This window comes from Alosa pseudoharengus, unplaced genomic scaffold, assembly GCF_046254945.1.
Source record: "Alosa pseudoharengus isolate Yale_2024_CS ecotype anadromous, Long Island Sound unplaced genomic scaffold, YU_APseudo_1.1 YU_APseudo_1.1_scf_20, whole genome shotgun sequence".
Lineage (NCBI taxonomy): Eukaryota > Metazoa > Chordata > Actinopteri > Clupeiformes > Clupeidae > Alosa > Alosa pseudoharengus.
This window is the reverse complement of record NW_027468664.1, coordinates 14,418,859-14,445,160: the sequence shown is the minus strand read 5'-3', so window position 1 is coordinate 14,445,160 and position 26,302 is coordinate 14,418,859. Positions and strand designations below refer to the sequence as shown.

At 40.7% G+C, this 26,302-nt stretch overlaps 1 protein-coding gene and 1 long non-coding RNA gene across 4 annotated transcripts in view; both read right to left on the bottom strand.

Annotated features, from left to right (window-relative positions):
• Positions 1-26,302, bottom strand: part of LOC143136127 (uncharacterized) — a 263,743-nt gene that overhangs the window by 73,980 nt on the left and 163,461 nt on the right. The gene's annotated exons all lie outside the window — the stretch shown is intronic.
• On the bottom strand, positions 3,484-26,302 carry LOC143136122 (protein mono-ADP-ribosyltransferase PARP12). 3 transcript variants are annotated; one of them, XM_076296629.1, is made up of 13 exons: positions 26,020-26,293; positions 25,047-25,551; positions 23,345-23,480; positions 22,426-22,771; positions 22,020-22,070; positions 19,844-19,970; positions 14,737-14,902; positions 14,260-14,380; positions 12,382-12,478; positions 12,030-12,114; positions 7,927-8,057; positions 7,642-7,793; positions 3,484-4,635 (listed from the first exon to the last, which is right to left on the bottom strand). In XM_076296629.1, the coding sequence occupies exons 2-13, from the start codon at positions 25,322-25,324 to the stop codon at positions 4,157-4,159; spliced, it is 2,169 nt and encodes a 722-aa protein (XP_076152744.1). In that variant the 5' UTR covers positions 25,325-25,551; positions 26,020-26,293; the 3' UTR covers positions 3,484-4,156. The 3 variants fall into 3 exon arrangements, with proteins under 3 accessions (XP_076152744.1, XP_076152743.1, XP_076152745.1); XM_076296628.1 differs by lacking the exon at positions 3,484-4,635 and adding an exon at positions 6,384-7,315 and having other exon boundaries at positions 26,020-26,302; XM_076296630.1 differs by lacking the exons at positions 3,484-4,635; positions 25,047-25,551 and adding an exon at positions 6,384-7,315 and having other exon boundaries at positions 26,020-26,302.

The window sequence follows — 26,302 nt, the reverse complement described above, 5'->3', positions numbered from 1 at the left end:
ATATATACGGCCCAATTGAAATGTTCCACTAACCACTTAGTAGTACGACGTAGACGTTTTACTTCTGACCGTGTAGAATACTGTAGCTCAGACGGAGGCTTTCTTATTAAGTTTTATTTAACATTGCTAGTACATGTTATCAATTCCAACATCGCTAGCCAACTAACCAACAGGGGTTTCCTGCTCACGTGACTACGTGGTTCATTGGGCCAATCAAAGCTCATCAATGCAATGCAGATACAACATTCTACAGTGCTATTGAAAGAATGGATGAATTGTAATGTGCAAACATGTTAAAGGAAAATTCCGGTATTTAGCACTTTGAGTCCCTTTTCTGGTTTGTTTTGGATGAACTAGAGTGGTGGACACCGAAATTTTGACGATTGGTCCTGTCTCGACTTTTCTGACTCGTTTTGAATCGCCTTTGACTACTCAGAGTTACTGCCAACAGGCATACTCAAACATGTCCTAAAACAACCCTTAACGTTCATTTTCAAAACTGTGCAACTCACCAAATGGTTAGTGGTGTTTGTTGATTATTAAAATCAAATATATCGGCGTAATGTATGATTTGATTTCCAGCCGTCTTATTTGCTATTGTGGAACAATTTTTTCAGACACCTCACAACCGTGTATAAACTTCTGCTCAATATTTGAACCTGAAGCATAGACGGTGGTGCAGTAATATCAACGTGCAATGAGTCTTCCAACAGAAATCAATGGGATTTTACAAAATGCCAAATAAAACACGACAGAACTGTATTTCGCTACGCTACTTGTTTTGAAACATCAACGAACACCACTAACCACTCTAGTTCATCCAAAACAAACCAGAAAAGGGACTCAATACCGGAATTTTCTTTTAATCATTTACCATTTATCTTTCTTGCCAAAAATATCATAATAATTTGCCATTGATTGATGTAGAAAGACATTTACACCACCGCTGAAGGACATTTACACCATCCACCTCACCCGCAAAGCGACCACAATTGTGAGTGATGCAAGCCACGCCGCTCACAATTTGTTTGATCTACTGCCCTCTGGGAAGAGGTACAGAAGCCTGCGCTCCCGCACCACCAACAGACTCACCAACAGCTTCATACACCAGGCTGTTAGGATGCTGAACTCTCTCCCCCCTTTCCCCCCTCAGCTACATAACATCCTGGACTTTGGACCCACAATGGCTGCCTTGCACTACTCCACTTGCACTACTCCACTTGCACACTTTGCAACCTGTTGTTGTTGTCCTGTTGTCCTGAAAACACAACACACTTCTGCTGCTCTTACATAACTTGCACCACTATGCCACTTGCTTACTTAGGTCAAACAGAACCTCAGCCATTTATTGGCCTGACTTTGCACTATTATATTGACTGTCTATGCACAATTGCACAATTTCAACCCAATTTTGCTGCTCTTATTTCTTCATTGTATGTGCCTTCTTATTTACTTTTTATTGTTTACTTGAATGTTATGTTTGTCTGTGGACTTAATTGGTAAAATATGTCTTGTCTCTACCGTGGAATAGTGAGAAACGTAATTTCGATCTCTTTGTATGTCTTGGCATGTGAAGAAATTGACAATAAAGCAGACTTTGACTTTGACTAGAGGGATTGGCCCAGTGCATCATCATCGTTTGCCAAGCATTGTGTGCCAAGTTTTTGAGCTGGACTAATACAACCCCAAATCAGAAAAAGTTGGGACGTGAGGAGAACCCCAGCATGGAGCCCTAGGGGAACCCCTGCGGCGAGGTAGTGACACAGCTGTCCAAGCCAGGACTTGTTGAATGAGTGCCCTGCGAGGTTTAAACCAGGACAAAACCATTACCTCATCCATTTACCACACACTGCCTGTATGAAAACATTTAGGCTACTGCATGGGACATTAATATCACTGTAAGCCTACACTCTCAAAACGAATGTGTCCACAGGGGAAAACACACTGGGCCAATCCTCATCAAAAGGCAGTCAGAAATTGAACAAAAACAGCTCTGGAAAAAAATCCTCTGGGAAAACAGTTGACGAAGGCAAACACTGGCAGGAGAAAAACAGAACACAGGCAAATGGACACTCCAGAGAGAGTGCAGGCAAAACACAAAAGCCGTTATCCCTTACTTATAAACACAGTCAACTGGACACTCAAGAGAGAGCTGATATTGTCTTATTGGGATGTAATTGTGGGGAGTGTGGGGACCTTTTGATGAGGATTGGCCCAGTGTGTTTTTCCCTGTGGAATACTCTCAGGACTGTGGAAGCTCTGTTTTTGACTCCGTTAATAAAACCTCCTAGCCTGATTTTTGTCAATTATTGTTAAGTTAGCTTATGATAGGCTACATCGGCAAGAAATTATTTCAGACAGTGGTGCGTGACAGGCTAATGTAGCATAACAGATTTGGTTTTACTACAGTGCCATCTGAGGGCCAATTGGTACAAAACAGTCAGCTGCAGTCAAAACAGCTGCCCTGTGTATGAAATGTGCTATAGAAATAAAACTGCCTTGTCTTGCCAAAAGACCACAGCCATCCAATATTGTTTTTCAGCTCTACCTTGTTTGCAAAGATTTCTCTGGATTCTCTGAATATTTGAATGATATTATGTATCGTAGATGATGAAGTCCCCAAATTCTTTGCAATGTCATTAAGAAGCATTATTCTTTCAGCATATTGTTTCATCATTTGCCCACACAGGTTTACACAGAGGGAAGAATGCTTCCACTTCTTTACTTCTGAGATACTCTGTGATGCTCTTTTGTATATCCAATCGTGGTGCCAGTTATCCTAATTAACTGTGAAATATTCCTTCTTTTGTTGTCTTTATCATTACACAACTATTCTAGCATTTTTTTGCCCACATCCCAACTATTTTTGAAATGTGTTGCTGGCATCAAATTCAACATTAACATAATATTTACCATGAAATAGTCAAATTTGATTATGTCCTTTTTGCAGCTAAAAATGGGTTTACGAGATTTGCAGATTATCACATTCTGTTTTTAGTTGCATTTGACAATGTCCCAACTTCTTCTGATTTGGCATTGTATTTAACAATAGATCAGTTCAGTTTGTAGTAGCTAGTTAAGCACTACCCTGGTTCAGCTTGAAAAGAATAGGATACTGATCAAATACTGCAGGAGACAAAGGGCAGAGAGAGAAGGCAGTGCATAATTTCTTTATTCTGTACTTTTTAAACTATTCTTATGTAAAGCACATTGAATGGCCTCTGTGTATGAAATGATACAGCTCTGGAAAAGCTGCACATTTGTCTGTCATAGTACAGTTGAGTGACATTCGAACGAGTTGACGGTCATATTTAAAATTAAAAGGACTTGACTTGATTTGACACTGATCTTACAGTAGCAGAGAGAAGGAAATGGGTAAGGGCAAGGGTCTATAAGTCTACAAGGGTTTATGGTATCTCAAATGAAGAGCGACTTCAGTAGAATCAAAAGAAACACTTACCAGTCAATAGGTGAGATACAAAGCTGGTTATACAAAAACAATTTAATAACAAACCATAGATCATTACAAAAGTAATGTTTCATAGTTTACTAAACAGAGCTGACAACCGGGCCAAATATTTATTTATTTTTTAAAATTAAACATGTAGTGCATATCAGAAGTGCATACTGATATTTATGAAGAAAAAACAAACAATAAAGCTCTGAGAGTTCATACATTTGCTTGCCATCTTTACATAAAAAGCCATGTCATTTCATCATAATAGAGCTAATTACCAACATCCCTAAAATAATATATCCCATATATCATTACATAAAACAGTTTTATATTGTTAATGGGAGATTTTTGGTTTTGCCAACATAATAACTCTGATATGTTCATTACACAGGTGTACACAGCCCTGGCAAGCACTTAAGATTTCATTTAAATGTTGACACATATTCAATAAAGTTCGACAGTCAGTCAATAATTAAAAAAATGTTTGATCACATTAGTTTTTAAGTTTTCAAATAGAAGCAAAGTGCAAGTGTATACATTAGTTCATATATCATAAGAAAGAGAAGAGCAGAATGCACCCTGATAATAACCACAAGAAGATCTTTGAATTCTTTTCAGAAAAGACGTGTTAGGCTTTAACTTCCTAAGGTCTTTCAAGCATCATGGTAGCCCTTATTTACTTCTAGGAGTTTATTCTTCTCAACTAATAACACACCGGCCAGTGTCAGACTGAGAAGAACTAGGATTTGTAGAATAAGCTCCTGATGCTGATGATGATGAGGCAGCAGAATGTGAAGTACTGGTACGATAAGAATATGACAGGGGTTGCTGTGATGTGTGATATGTCGGGGCTGGCCTTGGTGTGGGTGCTGGTCTAGGTGTCTGGGTGTAAAATGGCGTGGCACTGGTTGATGCTTGGTAATGTTCGCTGTACTGGATGAGATACTCGGGGTATACCTGGTGCTTCTCAAACACCACGAAGATGGAGGGGTTGTACACGTCGTCCACACAGCTGTCGAAGAAGACTGTGTCCCCTCCATTTTTGGATGGAGGTCGGAGGTAACTGGAGTCCCCTTTGGTGAAGTCGCCCACAAGGACACGACAGATAAACATGCACCTGGTGCGAGAGTCAGTTGTGTAGCTATGTGAGTACTTAGCATCCCTGGCAAAGTAGCTCCCTAAAATAAAAAACACAGAAACGTAGTAAAACACTTACACAATAGTTTAAAACATGCTTTTTTGGCATGTCATTCTTAACATTCTACTGTAGACAACATAATTATGTGAAATAAAGTTACAAGTAACTAGGGCTGCAATTAACGATCATTTTCATAGTCGATTAATCTGCTGATTATTTTCTCGATTAATCGATTAGTTGTTTGATCGGTAAAATGCCAGAAAAATTTGAAAAAATATTGTTTCCAAAAGCCCACTATGTCTTCAAATGCCTTGTTTTGTCCACACAACAAAGACATTTAGTTCACTGTCATGGAGGAGTAAGTAATGCTGAAATTATTCAAGTTAAGGAGCTGCAATCGGAGAATTTTGATGTATTTTCCTTAAGAGAAATGACACAACCCGATTGATCCTTGCAGCCAAATTTGGGCTAATGTTACACAGCCTGAACAACCCTTATTTTTTTTTGGTTAGATTTTTGGTCCTTTTAAGACTTCATAGGCTGGATAATGCCACTCAACATTAAGACTTTATAGGCAGGATAATGCCACTCAACATTTTTTTCATAAACAGTCAAATGTTTCTGTGACTCTACATTGATTTAAATTATTTTCAGAAAAGAAAAATCAATGTCCCTCATTGTACTACAGTATTGTTTAGCAGAGATAGGGAAAGAATCAAGACCAGTGAAAAATGTCACTCTAAGACAGTGGTTCTCAAACTTTTTCTTTCATTCCCCACTTTGATCAAAGGGGCATTTTCGAATCCCACCTGTCACTCATCGCTCTAAGAAAGTGGTAGGTCAAGCTTAAAATTGTCAAATTTATTGAAATAATGACAAGTTCTAAATATATCCTCTTCAGCAGAGTTAATCAGCTGGTGCTGCAGATATAATAATAAATAAATACATAATGTTTTATTGTAAATTAAACACACATATTTCTGTTTTCCAGCAACATATTAGGAAGCATAGGCCAATATTTTACAGCATCGTACAATATATTCAATGAAATACCAACATGCTGGTATTTCAGCATTCGATTAAATGGATCCATAATCCAGTCATACTGAGCACTGCTGGTTGGGAAATATTTTTTAAATAAACTTTGCAGGGATGTGATGTAGGCCTACTGTTTAATACATGGGATCACAAGAGTGGCTCCCGAATAAGACGTTTCAGCGATTTCACTCAGATTCTCAAAGGCATAATACTGTCGTGATTGAGGCGCCTGTCCCATACCTCAAGTTTTTTGGTGAATGCAGTAATCTAATCTGCTAGGTGAGGTAGGTGCTCCAAGAAGAGGCGACTCTGAGCTCAAACACGCGCGACAGCACTTTTCCTAGGGAAAGCCACCTTGCCTCGCTGTGAAACAGTACAGCCTTTTTGGTCAGCTCCCATCTCCTCGCAAAGTGCAGAGAATAGACGCGCTTTTAAGGGCCGGTCTTGATGAAATTCACTACTCTCAGAATCTTGTTTAAAATCTCATCAGGTCTAACTAGGACTAACTAAGCTGCCTTGACACGAGCGCTTCCCTATGAATAACACAGTGCGTCCATTGCGCATCAGGTGCTACCTTGGCCTAGGCTACAGATACAAAAATAAATAAAAAACCTCCTGTTTTTCACGTCAGTTTGCACCCCACCTAGCATGTCTCCGCGACCCACAGTTTGAGAAACGCTGCTCTAAGAGGACTTAGACAAACAAAAAACAAAGAACAAACACAAAATGATAAGTCTGCTTAAACTATCACAGAGTCAAAATGGTTTTATTATTCAACTAAATTTCAAAGCACAGGAAACAAAGGCGAGTAATCTGATTAACAGAGTGAAATAATCTGATGAACTCTCATCACGTGAAATTTGAAGGTGGTTTGAGGTGACGTTTTGTGGTCTCATACAATTAAATTCAATAACTGAGTAAGGCACTCTCAAATAGACATTATCTCAGGTCATCTCAATATCTCAGTCAATACCTTAGACATAGCAACTGAACTAGAACTTTAGAGCAAACAGTTCATGCCCTGTCATTCATATGGTCTTGTAACATCTTGAGTGCATGCTGCATTTTCTTGAGTGAATCTTCGATCCTGGATGCTGACGTGAGGCTTCGAGAAGGGGGCGGAGCTGGAGTCGGAACTCGCCCTGATGGTGTTGTCTGCTGTTGGGGCTGGAGAGAAGAGGCCAAAGTTGATCTTGACTTGAGAACTGAACCTTGGATCCTATCAGAAGGGGGGACTGTCCTGGCTGCTGAGGCGAGGCTTTGAGAGCGGGGTGGAACCGGCATTGGAACCCGAACCCGGCCCAATGGTGTTGTCTGTTGTTGGGGCTGAAGCGAAGAGACCGGAGTTGGTCTCACCCCAAGAGCGGAGGTGACTGAGGAACTTTGAAATGAGATAATCGAGGTCCTCTGAGGAACCGATTCTGCACGTTCCTCATACTTGATGAGGTATTCCGGGTATACCTGGTGCCTCTCGAAGATGACATATATGCTTGGGTCGAAGAGACTGTCCACACAACTATCATAAAATACTGTATCCCCACTGCCCTTGGAAGGAGGACGGAGGTAGCTTGTGTGTCCTTGGGTAAAATCTCCAACCAAAACACGACAAACAAACAGAATCCTCGTGGACGATGGGTTAGTGTAACTGTGCGAGTACTTCGCGTCTCGGGCAAAGTAACTTCCTGTAATGAAAGTGAAATCGGATCTACAACTGGCACTCATGACATAGAAGGTTTATAAGTTATATTTTTAGGGTTTTCCCCACCATTATTAGACAGAACAGTGAAGAGAAGACAGAAAAACGAGTGGATGAGTGGGAACGCGAAATGACCTCAGGTCGGACACAGACCTGGATCCCCATGGGCACTGAGCCCCCATATGGTACATGACTCAGGCGTTACCGCTATGCCGCAGCAACCCCCCTGACATCAGCGTTTTGCACTTCTGATACACATAAACAAACAATCAGGAAGGAAATTGAAGAGGGAGAGAATAAACGACAACATACCTTTCCCATATGCAGTCCCATGAGTCCCACAGATCCTCCAGTCAAAGTTGTTGTGGCAAATGGCGTCAACATACTTGGAATCTGTCCCGTGGAAAAGCTGCTTCTCCACCACATTAAGGCCTCTGTTGTTTTTCTTCATCAAGTCTTTTTGCCTAATTGATACCATGAACAAAAAAATAGAAATCATTTCAAACTGACAGCTAACATAAAAACAGAACGGCGCCAAAAGTGATTTGGGTCGCAGCATGTCCTAAAGTACAAAGACACTATTGGAAGACGCCATACCATTGGAAGACTTCCCAGAGTGCTTTGTTCTGGATTCGTTCAATCGACACAATGTTGAAGCCCCTCATGGTTGTGTTGAAAAGTGTCACGATCTGCTTGTATTCATTAGTGCTGCTCAGCATACTCACTCTCTGTGTGTACAGACATGGACTATATTTAATATACACATTTATGGTGTTATTTTCACAACTGTTAACTTCAGGGGTGTGATTAGCAAAGGTAAAAAAAAAGGAAAATATACCTTATATAAAATAAAATATATAAAATAAATATAAATATATAAATAAATATAAAATATACCCCCCCCCCCCCCCCCGATGGTTCGAGTACTTTAGCGTACTATACTGTTGGCTACCGTATATATTTACATCACCTACACTTCATAAAATTCATGAGGCAAGTCCTATGCAAGGGCGGCACTAGAAAAGGGCCTTAAAGAAAATATATTTGGGGCAAATACTAAGGGGGTCCGGGGGCCTGCTCCCCCGGAAGAAATTTTGGAAAAATAACCCTTTAAATGATGACATCTGATGACTTTTATGGGAAGTATTGATACATTGAGATACATATATTTCAAACATTATAGCATATTACAATACAGCCTATAAGGCCTAAAGAAAACTAATTTATAATAGAGCAAAGTAGATGTAGCCTATAGACCTACACAAGACTAAACCAAATATGGCTGAAATATATAGGCCATCATGACCATTTTGCCAACAGTGATAATATATAGCCTGCCCCCTAACAGTCCTCTGGGCCTACGTACAAAATAGTGAATCATGTGATAGGCCTACTGATATTTTGATGCTGATTGAAGAGGTTGTAACTTGAAGGTTGTTGATATTTCAGTTCCAAAGATAATCAAATTACATCGATTCCTCTCCTCCCAAAGTAACACTGTAGGTCCTACACCTCTCCTCCTAAAATAAATGGTAGGCTCTGTTTTAAAGGAACACGCCACCCAATGTCAGTAGTAATATATGTTCTTACCTTAACTTTCACGAGTTGAGTCATACCTCTCCCGTGTCCGTACGTGCACTCAAACGCTCTGGTGCGCGGCTGGACTGTGTTAGCATGTTGCTATGCTAGCGGGCTTTGACGGCAACTAAGCTTAGAAGTAATCAAAAACATCCACGTTTTACCGACTTAAATACAGTTGCACGAGTAGTTGATAGAAATGCTACGGCCACGCAACGTGAAACGTGGCGATTTTCCAAGCGAATAAACTACAATGTGTGGCGCAATAGCACTTGGGAGTACTTCGACCTAGCGTAGTAGTATTGTTAACACCTAATTGTAGATCCTATCCACCACAGAGTTTAGAATCCATGCTGGATCGACCCTCAGCCTCTCCCTCCCCTCTGAGCGAGAGAGAGGCACACACACTAGAGATGCGCTGATGGGCTATTATTTCAACCTTAACTGCATAGCAAAACTTATCATCCATCAGCCATCCATCAACACCAAAGTTTTTTGACCAATTTTCGAAACGGCACCCGCCCACCATCCGCTGGTTGTTTTAATGTAGGGGAGAACTGGTACAATTGTAACAGCGGTACAAATGTAACAGTGTTTTATTCTCAAGATATGGTGTAGCTACGGAAACGTAAACAGACACATATCATGTAATTATGTATAATCTTACAGCCATCCAAATATGAATGGTCTACTATAAATACGACCAGAGATATTAAGCAAAAAGGTGCAAAATTCAAGCATCGCGATTTTTTATTTATTTTTAACCGCAACTGTTTGTTTAAGTTTGCTTTGTGAAATTTGAGCGTGTGGACTTCAATCACATGTCATTCATATCTTCAGTCCCTCTGTTTCAAGTTAACATGAGTCCTATTTGATTTATGTAGTCACAGCACATGCAATTAAATGAAAATAAAAACATGACCTGTGCGGGTCAGTTGTAACACCAGTCTCTATGGCAAAATGAACTGATTTTATCGCGAATGCACGAACATTCTCATTGCGAGTTATGGATTATGATTTTTGTGCCGCCATCACCCAATTAAAGTTAACACAGCAACTTGAAATATCACTGTTGGACCAAATGCTTCAGACATGTAAGAAATAAGCAGTTTATCAACTATATTTACTGGTTTTATCAAGTGGATATGGCCAAAATAAGCATATTTAAAGGTTATTGTGAGCTAGCATAACACCGTAATATGGTCTGCAATGGCTAATCAATAATGCAATAAATTAGCTTTAACAGTCATACATTTGGACTTTTTTTCTTGATTTTATATGAAAACAGATGCTCTTTGTTTAACCCAGCACTGTTTTGTGTTAAAATATGTTATAGGATTCACGATTTTAGCACTGTTACATTCATGACGCTACTGTTACAACTGTACCGCACTTTTTTATGGCTGTTAAGTTAAATTATTGACAAACTATAACATCTTTTTTAAATTCTGTTTCAACTTTCATGGAGTAGACATGTACGACTCTTTTCTGGTCAAATTTCACAACTCTCAAGTCTATCGTCTTTGTGTAAATCGAGTTTGAGTTGGAAAAAAAAAAAAAGTGTTACAATTGTGCCGGTTCTCCCCTAGGCTATATGGGTGATGCAGCGCTGCTGACGTGAGGCTAGAAAGCCCTTGCCTGTTCTAGGAAGACTGATCCAATGCAGCAAATATATTAAAAGGCTAAAGTCGTACATTGGCTATGTTGTAGCCTATCCCCAGAATATCAGCAGCAAACTCAGTCTCTGTCTCGCAAAACAGTCTCCAAATAAAACGCACATCGGCCTGTTGCCTATATGCCAGCTTGTGACAATATATCGTCCAAAATGCTTGATTGCATTGCATTCTCCACATTTTTAGCTACATTTTCATGTACCACATCAGCATTTTTGTTCAGTAAATCTTTACGGTAAAACGTGGATGTTTTTGATTACTTCTACGCTTAGTTGCCGTCAAAGCCCGCTAGCATAGCAACATGCTAACACAGTCCAGCCGCGCACCAGAGCGTTTGAGTGCACGTACGGACACGGGAGAGGTATGACTCAACTCATGAAAGTTAAGGTAAGAACATATATTACTACTGACATTGGGTGGCGTGTTCCTTTAAGCTACTGCACCAGGATTGTGTAGGCTGAGCGGCTACAACACTAGTTTTACAAGCGCACACTTGGAGAGCTAGGGTTAAAATGCGGACTGCGCCTTTAAATTGGCGACTTTTTATCTATCAGCACAATGCTACAGTAGGCTATTTCCACTAAATATTCAGCTCAATATTATGTGCAAGACGTTTACTAAGTATGCCAAAGCTTTGATCTCGCACAGTCACCATAACGTTACGTTTTCTCATGGTGAGATGGCATCCTGAAATATGTTTTAGACAAGGGGCGCAAGGTTCAGAGGTGAACAGCTGGACAAACCCGAAATGACAAGGTGTTAACTAAACAATGTAGTAGGCCTAAGGTAGACAGGCTTTGAAAACCTGTAAGGTTAGGCTAGTCTGTCACAGCTAACTTCAAGCACAGCTTACACACGCAGAAATTAAAATTCAATACCAGCATCACGAGATTCATTATCGGAAAATCCTGACATCGAACCCGATGCAAAGCCATAACGAGGGGGAAAAAAACTTGACTACGTCAGGCTACAGTTTCATGGCTTCTGCTGAGAAACTAGTGCGCCACATACACTGAACTTGAATCAAGCATTCTTCAGAACGCAGCTGATCAACTCCTCTACTTTCACTTTTTAATGAAATCCACTAGTAAACGGAATACACTACTTGCGGCGTGATATTCGGAAAGATGTGAAGCACAAAACCCGTCGTCATTGTCAGCGGCCTGTTATAACGATGGCCTGTGTTATGGAGAAATATTGCCTACCGACAGCCCCCCCCCCCCCCCCCAAAAAAAAACCTCATCGGATCTATACGAATTGCGTGGGTCTCATTTTCAAGTCAAAAAAAAAAATGGAATTCCATTTAAAAACGGAAGAATCACACCCCAGAGGGTAACGATGAATATTTCTTGAGGGTTTTATGTCAAACAACAGTCATGCAATTTTCAGCAGCAAAAATATCTGTATTATACATACAAAATATCTACCATAAGGTGTCTCTATATCTACCTTATAGCCAGTCTCTGGAGTCAGTGCTTTGTCCCAGTGTGCAGGCAGTGCTTTGAAGTTTGACCGATTATTGGGAGCCTTTTTACTGTAAAAAAAAAAAGTTTATAAATGATAATAAAAAATAACATCTGATTCATTTGTGGAATAAAATGAATACAAAGACACACAAAAATATCACAACAATAACATTAAATAATGCTATGCAAATTGATAAAATAGAACTGATCATTTAGAATTGATCAAAAGTCACAATTCAATTTAAATCTCGACAGAGTGAATTGTGTAACAATAAAAAAACAACAGCATCTGTATCCCTGGCATTTTAAGAGCCAGGAACCTCAAAAGCAAATACCTGGTTTTGATAGTCTGTGCATCAGCTGCAGACACAAACACAGGCCGCCTTCTGACTACCTTTTTGGTAGCATAGTGCGTGTTGGTCTGAATCATATCTGCAAAAGATATATAAAAAAAAGTTTGTGCTCAATCTCTTCAGTTAGGGCAAAGCAAACAATCCCTTCTGTGATCATGAGTGCATCCTTTAAACATTACCTCATGAATTTAATCGACATAATCAGTACTAGAAGTACTCTGAAAGCCACCAATGTCAGACATATCTTTATCTTTACCTTAGCCTGATGCCACAGGCCAAACATTTACCTCAGACAACTATGCACCGAATCACATTGAGATAATTCTTACCAAACATGCAATTTGAATAAAACAAGCATCTGAATGGATTGTCAAACCACAACTGAACATCACATACATGGTAAAGCCAAGTTATACACCACACCAACATACTTTCAGGTCTCCTACTATACACTGATATTAAAACATTCTAGCTAGCATACAATGCTGTTTCATTATTGGTGGGGTGGGTTGGTGGGGTGGGGTGTGTGTGTGTGTGTGTGTGTGTGTGTGTGTGTGTGTGTGTGTGTGTGTGTGGGGGGGGGAAATCGACCGATATGTTTTTTTCAGGGCCGATACCGATATCAATTATTAACAAAACAGGAGGCCGATAACCGATATGTAAAACCGATATGTCAGTTGTCAAAAAGGGGGGTATATGGTAAAGGCTATATGCTGCAAAAATTTAATTCAAAATCATTTAACTTTTCTTTCTTCTTTTGATACACAACTGTCTATCAACTTGCATCACTTTGCAAGTGTAAATCCTGTGTATCATGTTAATCCAAGAGCTGAGTGATAGCAATTATTTTCATAGAGTAGGCCTGCACAATGGGCTATGTGCTTGTTAAGGGACCTGTCACAAAGAGGATACTTTGCCATCGTGTGTGTGAGTCCACGAGAAGGAGAGGGAGAGGAAGAGGTGCATGCGTGATGGCAAGTGTTACGGTTGAATAGTTTAACAAAACAGTTTTAAAATAGTTCTTAGGCTATTTAAGCATGCAATTTGTGTCCATGTGTAGGCTATAAGCTACACTTTTGAGAGCCTAAAAGGCACGTTAATAGCCAGCTCAGGACGCGATTTTGTTCAGGTCGAATTAAATTACGGTTGGCCCTGGGTGCATGTAGTCTTTTCTGACAGTCCGTTTCAAAAAGGAGCAATTAGACTTTTTGACGTTCTCTATCGCATAATTTAGGACTTTTCTGTACTATGTCCGCCGAGGTGTCCCGTTTTTCACAATTAACAAACGAGGCAGAGGCAGAGAACTCCTGACGCGCAGCACCCGAGTTTGTGGGATAACTAGTAAACAGCATCAGTAACGTGCATCAATTGGGAATTCGCTAAATGAAGGAAGTGGGTGCTTTACTTATTGATCCGGATCAAAGAGACAATAGCTTACAAAGTGGTGTTTTTGTTACTTCAGTGTAGCTGATTGTGATTCACTGCAACTTCAGCAATGTAGGCTACCTTCCTTACCTCCGTAGGCTACAGCTGAAGCCCATCTACACTGCCTCAGTGAGAATCCTAAACTTTGTCTGTGTTCAGTCTTCGATCCTGATTGGCTGCATTCGTGCTAACTAACAAATCAGACGGTGTAGTGGGCGGGACAATGCTCTTGACCACAGAGTAGCAAATTCAGGGAGTGAGAGACGCTTTACAGACAAAGTAGCGCGTTCATTCTTTATCCATTTCAATATCGGCTTATCGGTGGAAAAAATGACCGATACCAATTATTATAAAAATGCTAAATATCGGCCCTAATAATCGGCCAGGCCGATAATTGGTCGACCCCTGGGGGGGGACATGGAATGCGTCTGGTACCTTGGAAACAGAGCTTATATTTCTGAGATCCGACTGTGAACTCCACCACTGCACTGGGATCCTCTTGATACTTCTGCTCTAAGTCTTCACTCGTGATGGAAGCTGAGCTGTGACCTCCTTCCTACCAAACCACATCATAACCTCTTTATATGTATATGACTAAACAAGTTTGATATAAAAAAAAGGCAATAAGGTTTGATTGTGTATATATATATACATATATATATATATATATATATATATATACACACACACAGCTAGCACTCTTCTAAATGGACAGATACATATAAGGCTTTGCATCTGCATGACTAACACAATTCTAGATAAACAAATACATAAGACATTATACAGGCCCAGTATCCCGTATATAGATTAAGCCTAGTCTTAGACTGAAGGCAAACTTCAATGAAAATCTCCAACTGATACATATGGTATCTACACGACTAAAGCAATCATGGTTGTGTATATTTTTCTTACTGCTGTGGCGTACTGGATCCAGTTTCCGAATTCATCCTCCCAGTACCAGGCCCACTCGGTGGTGAGAATGAAGGAGGGCTGCAACACGGATGACACAGTGGAGATCCGGCGGACCCGACGGAGGCCACGCGTCATCGTGTCAAAGCACACAGGCTCCACTCCCTTACTGCAATGGGACATCACAGGGCTTTAACACACAAGTTATCATATATTTGAGGCCACCATACAACATTTTCCTTTTTCAAATCTTAAACAGCTCAGCTCACACCTGAATTCCAGCACAGTGTCTGAGAAATGTAAGCCTTGACATTATGCGGAAGATGTAAAAAAGCAAAAATACAATTACAAGTACGGTGGATTGTGAATGTGTATTAGTGACAATACAGTGAGATTATTAGGTTTTAGTTCCTACCAAACCACATAGAAAGTGCTCTTTCATTATCTAATCATGTCATTATCTCATTGTCAGTCACTGTGTGAGTAGCAAGTATGCAACTATATTAGGGCTGTCACTTTTTATTCGATATCCGATATGCATTCGGATGTGACGTGAAATATCCGTATTCGAATATGTATAAACGATTCGGTTTTTAAAGAGCAATGTTGTGTAGCGCATTTTTTATATAGTTATTTAGTATATGATGAGACCATTTTTTTTTTGCCATCTGATCCAGTAACGGGCGCTCTAAGCATATTGCAGCGTAGGCCCATGACCAAATCAAGCGAATAATAGTATCCTGAAAATGGATAACGCAAACGCAAATGGTAACGGCAAATTGCGACACCAAGTCATCTTAAAAGTGGTGTCTGGAAATGGTTTGGGTTCTACATCGTAGATAGTAAAATAATAGACAAAGAGGCCGTTTGTCGACTTTGCAAAAAGCAGTTCAGCTATGTATCCTTGACATCCAATCTCCGCGCTCACCTATCGAGGTACCATCCAAATGAGGCAGCGCAGTCGGAACAGACGACCACAGCATTGCCAGGCGTCCAAATGGCTACATACTTTGCTCCACAACCGGACAGCGCCTTGTCAGATGCCCGTGAAAAAGCCATCACTGATAATATGGCGAGGTTTATTTGCCGGGACATGAGACCTATGAGTGTCATTTCTGGAGACGGGTTTCAGGATCTCATAAAGGAACTGGAGCCACGATATACAATTCCGTGTCGCACCACAATGTCGGGCCGCATAGTTAAGATTTATGACACCACACGAGAAAATATTAAGACCCTACTGCAGGACAAGACGCTGGCTCTGACCACAGATGGGTGGACATCGCTGGCGACACATGCTTATGTGACAGTCACTGCTCACTTCATATCCGACTGTTGGGAGTTCTTTGCACTAAAGAGCTCATGTCGCAGAGAGCATAAGTGACACCCTGGACCAATGGAACATATCACATGAAAAAGTTGTAGTAGACACCACTGACTACTGCCTGTTTGAGGCAAAGCAGGAGCTTCTGGGCCTAAAAAAGGAGAAACGTATTAATGATTACATCACGAGATGGAACACGACCTACGACATGATCTGCCGGGCCTCCGAACATCAGGCAGCCGTGGCCGCAGTAATTTAAAAAAAAAAAAAAAAAAAAGTCAAAAAAACTCCCACTTAGAGTTAAGCACGTTGGAGTGGACTGTGGTTGAGCAACTTAAGGACACTTTGAAACCATTCAAAATTGCTACTCAGGCCCTCTCCACCGATGCCTACCCTACAGTATCTGCGGTCCTACCTCTTCAACATGTTATGCTGTCTCAGCTGAACACTCCTGACGCAACACAGAGAGCAGCTATCAAAGAAGTGAAAGGTAGGCTGGTGTAGGTCTTCTATTCATTTAGCAGAGGCTAAAGCTTAACATGACCAGCCTAATTTCCCAAGCTTATTAATATAACCTATCAAAATATGGCAGTTAATAACATGAGCCAAAAACAAAACAATTAGTGTCAGTCTATAATCATTGATTAATTCATTTTATTATTTCCATTCGTCTTAGCCAAGATGATCGACAATTTCAAAGCACAGAGCAGGTTTTTATTTTATATCAATAATTCTATGCATCTTTGAAACTCATACTGGGAAGAAAGTGGAGAGTTTCTGGACCCTATCTTGCACCCAAACGCAATTGACTTTGTACACCGACGCATGTATCAATCCTATTTTGCACCCGATGCGCAGTGGACTTTTCCCTCTGCAGACGCATGTCGGTAAATGATGGAATGAACTTGCGCTCCTGCGGGCGGCTCAGCGAAAAGAGGAGGCGTGTTCCGGCGCAAACGTTCCCTGGTGCTATTTTGCAGTCTCAAAAAAAAATTCCGCCACAGACCAGGAAAAACCTAGGCTAAAGTCAGTGGTGCGCTTCAAGTGTTTGGATAGGTCAGTAAACTGCATGTGCCGATGCTATTTAACCCAAATGCCCCAGCAGCAGCACGGGAGAGGAGAGCTTATCTGACAGAAGAGCTGCATTGTCTATAGTGAGGTAAGCAAAGTAATCTCGGTGTAATGTTAGACTGCATTGCAAAAATATCACCATGCATTCATAACCTCATGATTCAGTGAGTGTGAGCCCAAAACATTGGTAAGTATGTCTTTGGGACATTTCTTTATTTACATTTTGTCAAAAAGAAAAATGCCAGCCGTGGAAACAATTGTGGCAATTTCCTTCCACGCCTGTTTAACCACAGCTAATTTGGGTGGGTTTCTCCCATCCCCATACAATGCCACTTCTCTGTCTTTTACAGCCCTGACAAGAACGTCGGTCTCCTTGGCTGTGAACTGCTCCTGGCGGGCGCCTGGCAAATCTGCCATTATAATAGCAATCCGCCATGGAACAAGTGCGCCTGCTTTTAAAGGGAATGTGAGATGACGCTCTGATTGGTTTATTGCATGTTACGCACAAACCACACCTATGAGTAATGTAGCTACTTCAGACTAACCCATTTTAGATTTGCGTTGGGCGCAAGAGTCATTTATCCCACCTGTATAATAGCAACAGCGCCGAGATCCGCCCACAAACCTACTTGCATTTTGCGTTTGACAAACACATCTGACCTCTGTACTTGCCAACAAATTTTTCTCCACCAGGTACTAAGTAATGTTTTGATCAAATACTTATTTCACTCAATGAAATACAAAATAATTTATATCTTGATTCTTTTTTTAATCTGTTAAATTTCAGTCCCGTTTTGCCCGACATTGCACATCATGTACTTAGGAGGGCACTGCACCCACATACTTTGGCCCAACATCAAATGGCTGGCCTCTTTGGAAAGGCCAGGTCTTGTGAAGCTGTAACTCAAAGTAGATGACTATAGAGTAAAATATGGATTTTTCACAAATATATTTGTGTTGGGATACCTATGCGTTTAGCTCAGTATCATTTTTAGAAAACAGCCACAGTAGCAGATTAATGTGCAAAAGTAATCCCTTTTCTTTGATTCTATGACAGTCACTGCCATGTAAATGTAGATAAAACTAGAATCTCCAGAATGTTAGCTTTCATTTGACACCAAGATTATGCTTCTACTCAAAGGGGTTCTAGTAAAACTTTTATTGTCAGTAGGCATTAGTGCATTTCCCATTACAATTTAGCTACGAAACCATTTTCCGCATTGCATGATGTTTGAGGGGTGTTGTTGTAGGACTCTTATGGTGAAATCGCATATCACCATAAAAGTCCGCTTCTAAGCGACTAGGACATCCGGGTCTCGTCTTCGAGGCTTGCTGTTTCTTTTACTGTCTATGGCTGTATGCTCGAGTTATTGTCAATCAAAGCTGGGGTGCCTGATTGACAGCTTGTTTGCCCAATTCCATGCGGTTTCTTATATCTAGAGAACCATTGGTTGCAGAGACATATGGGTGGGTTCAATCTAACCGGCAGAGTCACGTGATCACGCCGATATCACTAGTCTGTAGCAGGAAGTATGTGCCTTATGCGCCTAGTATGCGGGGCGGGAGGGGGGGTGGCATTTTATAGTAGCACCACTGACCACTAAGCAAGGTCAGTGCCGGTATAGCTTGATTTAAGGCCTTTTAATGTGATTTTCTGGATTTTCTTTTTGATATTCTGTCTCTCACTGTTAAAATAAACCTACCATTAACAGACCGTTGACAAACTTACAAAATCAGTGAGGGATTAAATAATTATTTCCTACACTGTATAGGAACGTCACATATTACCAACCGTCACGAATGTCCAACCTCTTACGTGTATGTGTCACTTAATATTCATTTCTATACAAACCAAGACGGCTGATTCCTAATGAAACGCAAGCACCCACACCATAAGTTTATCTAAATTAGCTATGTACCAAAAATTACATTTTACCGTGACTCGAAGAGCTGTAAACAGTGTTGTAAGGCTGCGTGTACAAATCTGCTTGGAGCTCCAGTGGAATTTTGAATTGCGACAAGAATTCTTGGGCTAACCGTTGATGTGCCGTGAGAAAGGTTGGGAATAAGTACCCACCAGCCCAGCACTAAAATCCGAGCGTGGTAAACAAAATCGGATATTTCAGGCAGTAAAAGCCCCAGTAAGAACCAAACTAGATTTTGTTCAAATCTACACATCTATGGCTACTGAAAAATGTAAGGTTCATTTAGCAAATGTTATTTTGAAGTATTAAAAAACATTGTTGTTTGAAGAATTTTTGAACGAAATGGTTGGTAATTAGCACGTTTACGATACATATTTTGAAAGAGTTGGGCTATTGATTAACATGTTATGATTATTTTCCCGTTAGGATTCTTAAACTTAGTCTGTGTCCTTGTCTAAGTCCTTGTATTAGTATATTGTTAAAAAACATAATTTTTTTACATTGTCCTATTTGGATTTTTATATTCATGTCATCCTCCTTGTGTGACAAACAGTGAAGCTCACCTAACAGGAGTGCTGTGTATCTCATGCACTAGGCATGCCCACCCATCAGAAGTGGCCCAAATTAAAGTGAAATTTGGAATATTGAACAAAAGCTAGACTTTCAAAATTGATATCTCAAATTTAATCCCAATCGCAATATCTGTCAAAAAGATCCCAATTAGATATTTTCCCCAAATTGTGCAGCCCTTTCAAGGACATCTCAGTGCATCACACTCATCCATTTTTACCTGTATGTGTTGTCAGGGTTGCAGTAATCTCTTTCTACGCTCTCATTATCAGCCAAAGCAGTCCAGCTTTGTCCATCTCTGACCTCCCATCGGTACGGCAGGGTAGAGTGAGCTCTCCAGCATCTGTCTGAGAAATACATGTCTGGGGTTTTATTTTGTTTCTAATTTCACTTTTCCTTTGATTTAATCTGAAGTCTAGACTCTTCATTAACTGCAAAGTCTCTGAAGATGTAAGGGATCTCTTTTGTTGTAATTCAATGAAGTTTGTAAAATAACACAGATCTAAATGGCATTATGGGGGGATGTCTGAAACATCTCTTGGATATATAATAAGTCCAATGATATTGCCTTTTAATTGCAGTAATTTTACCAAAGCCGATCACCAATGGACAGAACTCATAGGCATGTCCTCCATGGTACATCAGCAACAGAACTAAGCCAATAAAATAACACTCCTTTGTGTTTTTCTGTAAAAGTGATGTGACCCTCTGTGACACTATAAGAACAACTCGGTGTGAAGAAGGTGAGTGATGACCAAAGCAGAGTTATGCATATTAGTTTGACATTAAATAAAGCTGCAACTCTTTGAACTGAAGCTGTCTTGCATCTGCCTTTTGCTTACGACCAACAGTTGAATTGATGGCCACTGATAACTTTGGCCAAAGATAATCCTTTAATGATCCAGCCACAGTTTGGAGCTGAAGCAGGAAAGCTTAACATTATTTCTCGTAAACATTTAGGCAAGGCAAGGCAGATTTATTTTTATAGCACATTTTCGTACCAGGGCAATTCAAAGTGCTTCACACGCAAAAAAATAAAAAAATAAAAATGGGAAAGTGCATTTATACTAGAGTTTAAATGTATATTTCAATAAAAGCTAAGGCGAGACAAAAATGTTTAATAATAAAATCCATAAAAACCATAAAATCCCTAAAACCAGAAAAGTGTTTGCATAGACGAGGGAAGGGAGAGCTCTAAGGAATGTTGGGATGGAAAGACCTAGGCATAAGCGAGGGAGAAGAGGTGCGTCTTTAGCCTACTTTTAAAACAGCTTGTTGTTGGAGCAGTTTTTGTGTTCTCAGGTAAGCAGTTCCAAGCTTTAGCGGCATATGAGCTAAAAGCAGCTTCTCCATGTTTAGTTCTGGTAGTGGGTAGGACCAGGAGGAGCCTTTCTTGGGATCTGAGAGACCTGGTAGGGGTGTAGTGCTGCAATAGGTCTTTCAAGTAGACGGGGCCAGTTCCATTTAGAGACTTAAAAAACAATAATAGAATCTTAAAATCAATTCTGTACTGAACTGGTAGCCAGTGGAGGTGTTTGAGGAGTGGTGTAATGTGGTCTGTCCTTTTAGCCCTCATCAGGATTCTGGCTGCCACATTTTGGAACAGCTGGAGCTGTCTGATAGTTTTTTTGGGCAGGCCTGTAAGGAGACCATTACAATAGTCCAACCTACTGGATTTACAAAATCTAATCGAACAAACTGAGACGTCTACTGAGATGTCCCTCTACAAAGTTCATTTGCTTTCCCCAACTAGTGTGGTAAAGTGCAGAGCTACACTGATACACCAGCACACCTATAAACACACACAATAAAGTGTGGCCTGTGCCACTTGCGTAGGTTATGTGTGCTCTAAATTCGATGGACAATGCGTGAGGGTTATTAGACCGAGTAGATTCAACGCAGAGCCACAAATTTGGCTAATTGTTTGTTTGTTTGTTTGTTTAATTTAAGGCCATTTCCGCAACTAAGGCTATTTAATGGCCAGAGCAAATTTGGCTAATTTGACATTTTTAAAGTCAGCAGTGCAAGACTGAAATAAGCGTAGCGGTGGCACATGCATATCATAAAGGCAAAAATCAAAGCGTAGGGATTCCGCTAGATTAGCAGAAAAGGTGAAACAGAACAATCATTTTGTGATTTTACATGTATGTTAATTAACATTCATGATAATTATGTAATGAAAAAATTAGATTTGCTGCACAGAGAGCTCATTGGGATGTATCTGTAGGGAGGCTAGCAGCCGGGGTGGAATAGGGGTATGTGTTGTGGTCCTGACTTCTCGAACCGCGTCACTAGACCGTGGATGTTTGTATCGTGAGTTCGGTTGCAGTTTATGTATCGCAACAGCTCTTGTTAGAATATAAACTCTCTGTTACCCAGTGTGAAAATGAACTTACCTCCATGTTTGCAGCTTCCCTTCACAAAGTACATACATATCTCTGTTTTGTCTGCAGAAATAAGAGGGAAAGTAATGTTAAAATGGCTATTTCCAAATAATTTCATTTCATTCATATTCATGGATTTGAATATTTTTTTGGAAGTGCCTAAGTTATTTGAAACTGTCAAACTGTCATGCCAAACACTAGTCAACACACATAAAAAAACAGTGTATATGATGTTTTGACTATACTTTCATCAAATTTAGTCTACCCTGTAGTGCTCATTCAAGACAAACTATTTGCTTACTATCAGCGTTTCCTTGAACAAATGACTGAACAGGCCTTTGAACTGACAAAGAGAAGCAGTGAAATCAAAATCACAAGACCTTGGGCGATTCTACGGTCACCACAACAGCTGCAGTACCTCGTGTGGCCTCCGGGGCCCTGCTTGCCGTTGCATGGTAATCTTCAGTGTGGTTGCTGACGTTGGGCCTGGCACCAGGGCCAGCATGGTGTTGTGGCGGCCTGCCTCTGGTGCGCAATCTCATGGCCTCGATGTTGGCGTAGATGTCCTTTATGGACGCCATCAGCTCCAGGGGCACCCCTCGGTCCTGCAGCGTGCGGAAGGGGTGTGGCTCGAAGAAGTCATGGGCGCGCGGGCAGCTGCACTCCCCCCTCAGGTACCTCTCACAGATGTGCAGGCGTCGGCAGCCCTCGGCATCCTCACACTTCCCATACTGACCGGTGCCGTTGTTGTAGGAGAAGCACACCTGAACACACACACACACATACAGGTCACAGGACTCAACAACAGGTAGGGAGTAGAAGGGTGTGTGAAGGTGTGTGTGTGTGTGAGAGAGAGAGAGAGAGAGAGGCAAGAGAGAGAGTATGAACAAATGCACATGCGAGCGAGAGTGAGTGAGTGAGTGTGAGTGAATGAGTGAGCGACAGATAGGAGAGATTCATTTACAGTCAGGTAAAACCAAGTGTGGTACAGTTCTTGTGTGAGGACATGTATTATGTGGAAACATAAAACTTTTTGTGATACTTTAATAGAAAAGTAGCTCTCAACAAGCAGCGCCAGTTTGCTACTAAAACTCAATCCCTTTGTTTCCTAAACAGCTCTTCATTTTCTGCTGCATGTTCTAATGTCTACATGTGTAACCTCACAGAAATCAGGAACATAACATTCTTAGGAAACAGTCATTATTTTCAGACTCACATAGACAAATCATGCAGATCTACTCTGATAATGCTGTATGTCAGGATGTCTACCCTTTGTTTGTCTGGTTAATGTTAACACAGGGGAATATAGTGGTAGTCCTGTCAAGGCACTCACTCACCGGTGGCAGTATGGAGTTGTCATTTTGAATCAACAGAGTGCACAGCTCTTTTCTGTCCAGCTGCTCAAGTTTATTCATCTCAAGGACGTGGGCATTGTGGACTGACATTATGTCATGACCAAACCTACAGGGCTTTCTAAAGGAACAAAAAGATAAAACCTGGGCTGAGTTGTCATGAATGACCAGGCATATCAAGCATAGGCTACAAGAGATAAGACATGGGGTTTATTCCAATTTGCATACTTCAGTAGGCCTACTTACAATACCTACTATAAGTTCACAAGTGAGTTCATTGGCTTATGCACTCGTATTAGGTATTGTAAGTAGTACAGAAGTATGCGAATTGGGATGTAGACACGGCGGTATACGTGCAAGCAGGTATACCATGGCCTACCAAGTAGGGATGTAACGATTACCGGTATAATGATAAACCGTGATAAAAATGTTGACGATAACAATTACCGTTTTCTTTTGAAATATCATAATTATCACGGTTGATTACCACGGTGTTGAAACTGTGTGTTTAATCCTTCCCAGCTTTATCCGAGCCTGCTTTTGACATACATTAGGCCTGGTACAATGAAGCAAAATTGGTACCCTACTGATTCTGTTGTCCAATTGATGGTTTTAACTGCTATTTGGATTAGGCTACAACTGATTTTAAAAGGCGGAACATTTTCACGGCAAAACTTGCACTGTATCATTTAGCCGCTCTGCGTTTTTCTTTTTTATCTTCGCGTCCACATTAAATCCATTCCACTCACGTTATCAGAAGAGCACAGTAGCCTAAAGTAATACATGATTTCATAACAGGCCAAATATAAAATAAATGTTAAATATAGCCTAGATATCTGTAAATATTAGATGATCAGATCATTTGCAGTTCTATGTAATATGTCATGTTTCATGTTTTTGTAATGTTTCATACAGTGATGCAGGTCTACTGCAGTGAATAGGCTATACAACTTTGATCATTTTTATAGCCTACTACTGTATAGTTAACTTTGGCCTTGGTGCCCTAACATGTGGCCTTTGTGCCCTCCACCAAATATGCTCAACTGAAGGCCAAGTGGCCTTGCCCCCAGAATGGTGAAATTCCAAGCCTGGTCTCACTCATTGGATCCAGATAACAGTAATAGCAACCTCCAAATAATGTTAGGGTAAGTTAAGCTATAAGCACATACCCAATTAAACATGAACGGGACACTTTTTGAAACTATTTCAGCTTGTGTAGGCCTATCAGTGCTTTCTGAACATATTGAACACACTTTTAAAAATACCGTGATAATACCGAAAACCGTGATAATTTTGGTCACTATAACCGTGAGGTTACATTTTCATACCGTTACATCCCTACTACCAAGTAGACGCTGTTAATGTGCACGCCCGATTCGTATAGCCCAGAGTAAGCGGTAAACCTCCTAATAGAAGAGCTGTATGGCTTCATTCTCCTAACAAAACAATGCCATGGGCTCTTGTTGTAGGAGGTTTACACTTACTCTGAGGTTTGTCACTAACCACGTACTTGGAATACCCCCCAGATTACTCTTCAAACACGACTACAATGCTATATCAATAAAGCCAAATATTAATGGTGCATATCCTACATTTTGTTTAAGCTGAAAGAAGCCGCTGTAGGCAGTGGCGGCTACGAGGGTAAGTGTTAGCCTTAGCTCTTCGAATCAGTTCTCGTCAGACTTACCTTCCTCTGCCAAACGGACACTCTCCGAGCAAGAACTTCTTGCACAGATGTAAATTCGTACATCCGAGACAATTTTTGGCCTTGCACAAACGAACTTGAGTTTTAGCGATAACCCGTTTCTCTCCGTTCGACTGGATAACTGAAAACAGTTCACAGTTTTCCAGACAACTGGTGTCAAAGCTGCACCAATTTCCTACACTCAAATCAGCGACCAGATCATCGTAGCGCATGGAACCATTATTACTGCAAAGCTTTCGAATAATAGTTGCTTCGGACATCTCTGAAGTCTAGCCTACTATTGTCTCAACCTATAATTCCTCTCGTCGTTCCCTTAGCAGTGGAGGTCTTACTAGCCTACGTAGAGTTCCCGTTTCCTTTTGCTTCTCCAGTTTGTGATGAAACGAAAACGAAACTTATCACTCCAAAAATAAACAGGTAGGGACGGACGGAGAGGCGCTATGGGACGGGGGTGTTTTCCTCCACTCGGGTTGACCCCATCTATTTTCTGTTAACAGAAGGAAGAAACCAAAGAGCGAAAATGTAGTCTGTATAATGTGTTTTGTAGGCCTACATTTTTTATATCAAATGATGCCGACAATCTATGAATTAATCAAAAGTAGAAGCATTATCTTTCACCTCCCATTTGGCATACAGATCAGCAACAATTGTCCAATGTGGTTTTATAATAGACATGTGCATTAGGCTATATCACCCATATCCATAGATATAACCTACAATTTTAAATATTTAAATGTGTGCACATGATGAAAGTTTGACCAGGCTTTCGTCCTGCATGATCTAGGATTCCAGCCTAGACAACACATTTGCAATAAAGATTATATTATATAGAATACGCCTTTTTAGATAGAGTGAATATACATTAGATAGAGAGAGCTAAACACTCTTCCACAACCAACAGTAGATTAGCCTGGCGAGCCAGACCCACATTATAATGTAGGGTCTGGGCACTCACCGTTCGCAGTGCTCAGTCCGATGGTCGGGATAATCAGTTGTCTTTCAAATTCCCTCTGCACGCAATAGGACGCAATAGGATATTTGTTTTCAAGTAGCAGGGAATTCAAGCCAAACCGTTGCAACTCTGCCATCAATCATTATGTTAAGCCCAACAAACGACTCTATACACGATTTCAATGCCAGATTTAGTTTCGATTTCTAGAGCTCACAAGTCAACGGAGAGTTGCTAGACTAGCCCTGGCAGCAAACGTCTAGATTTCTAGGCTAACAGTAGATGAAAG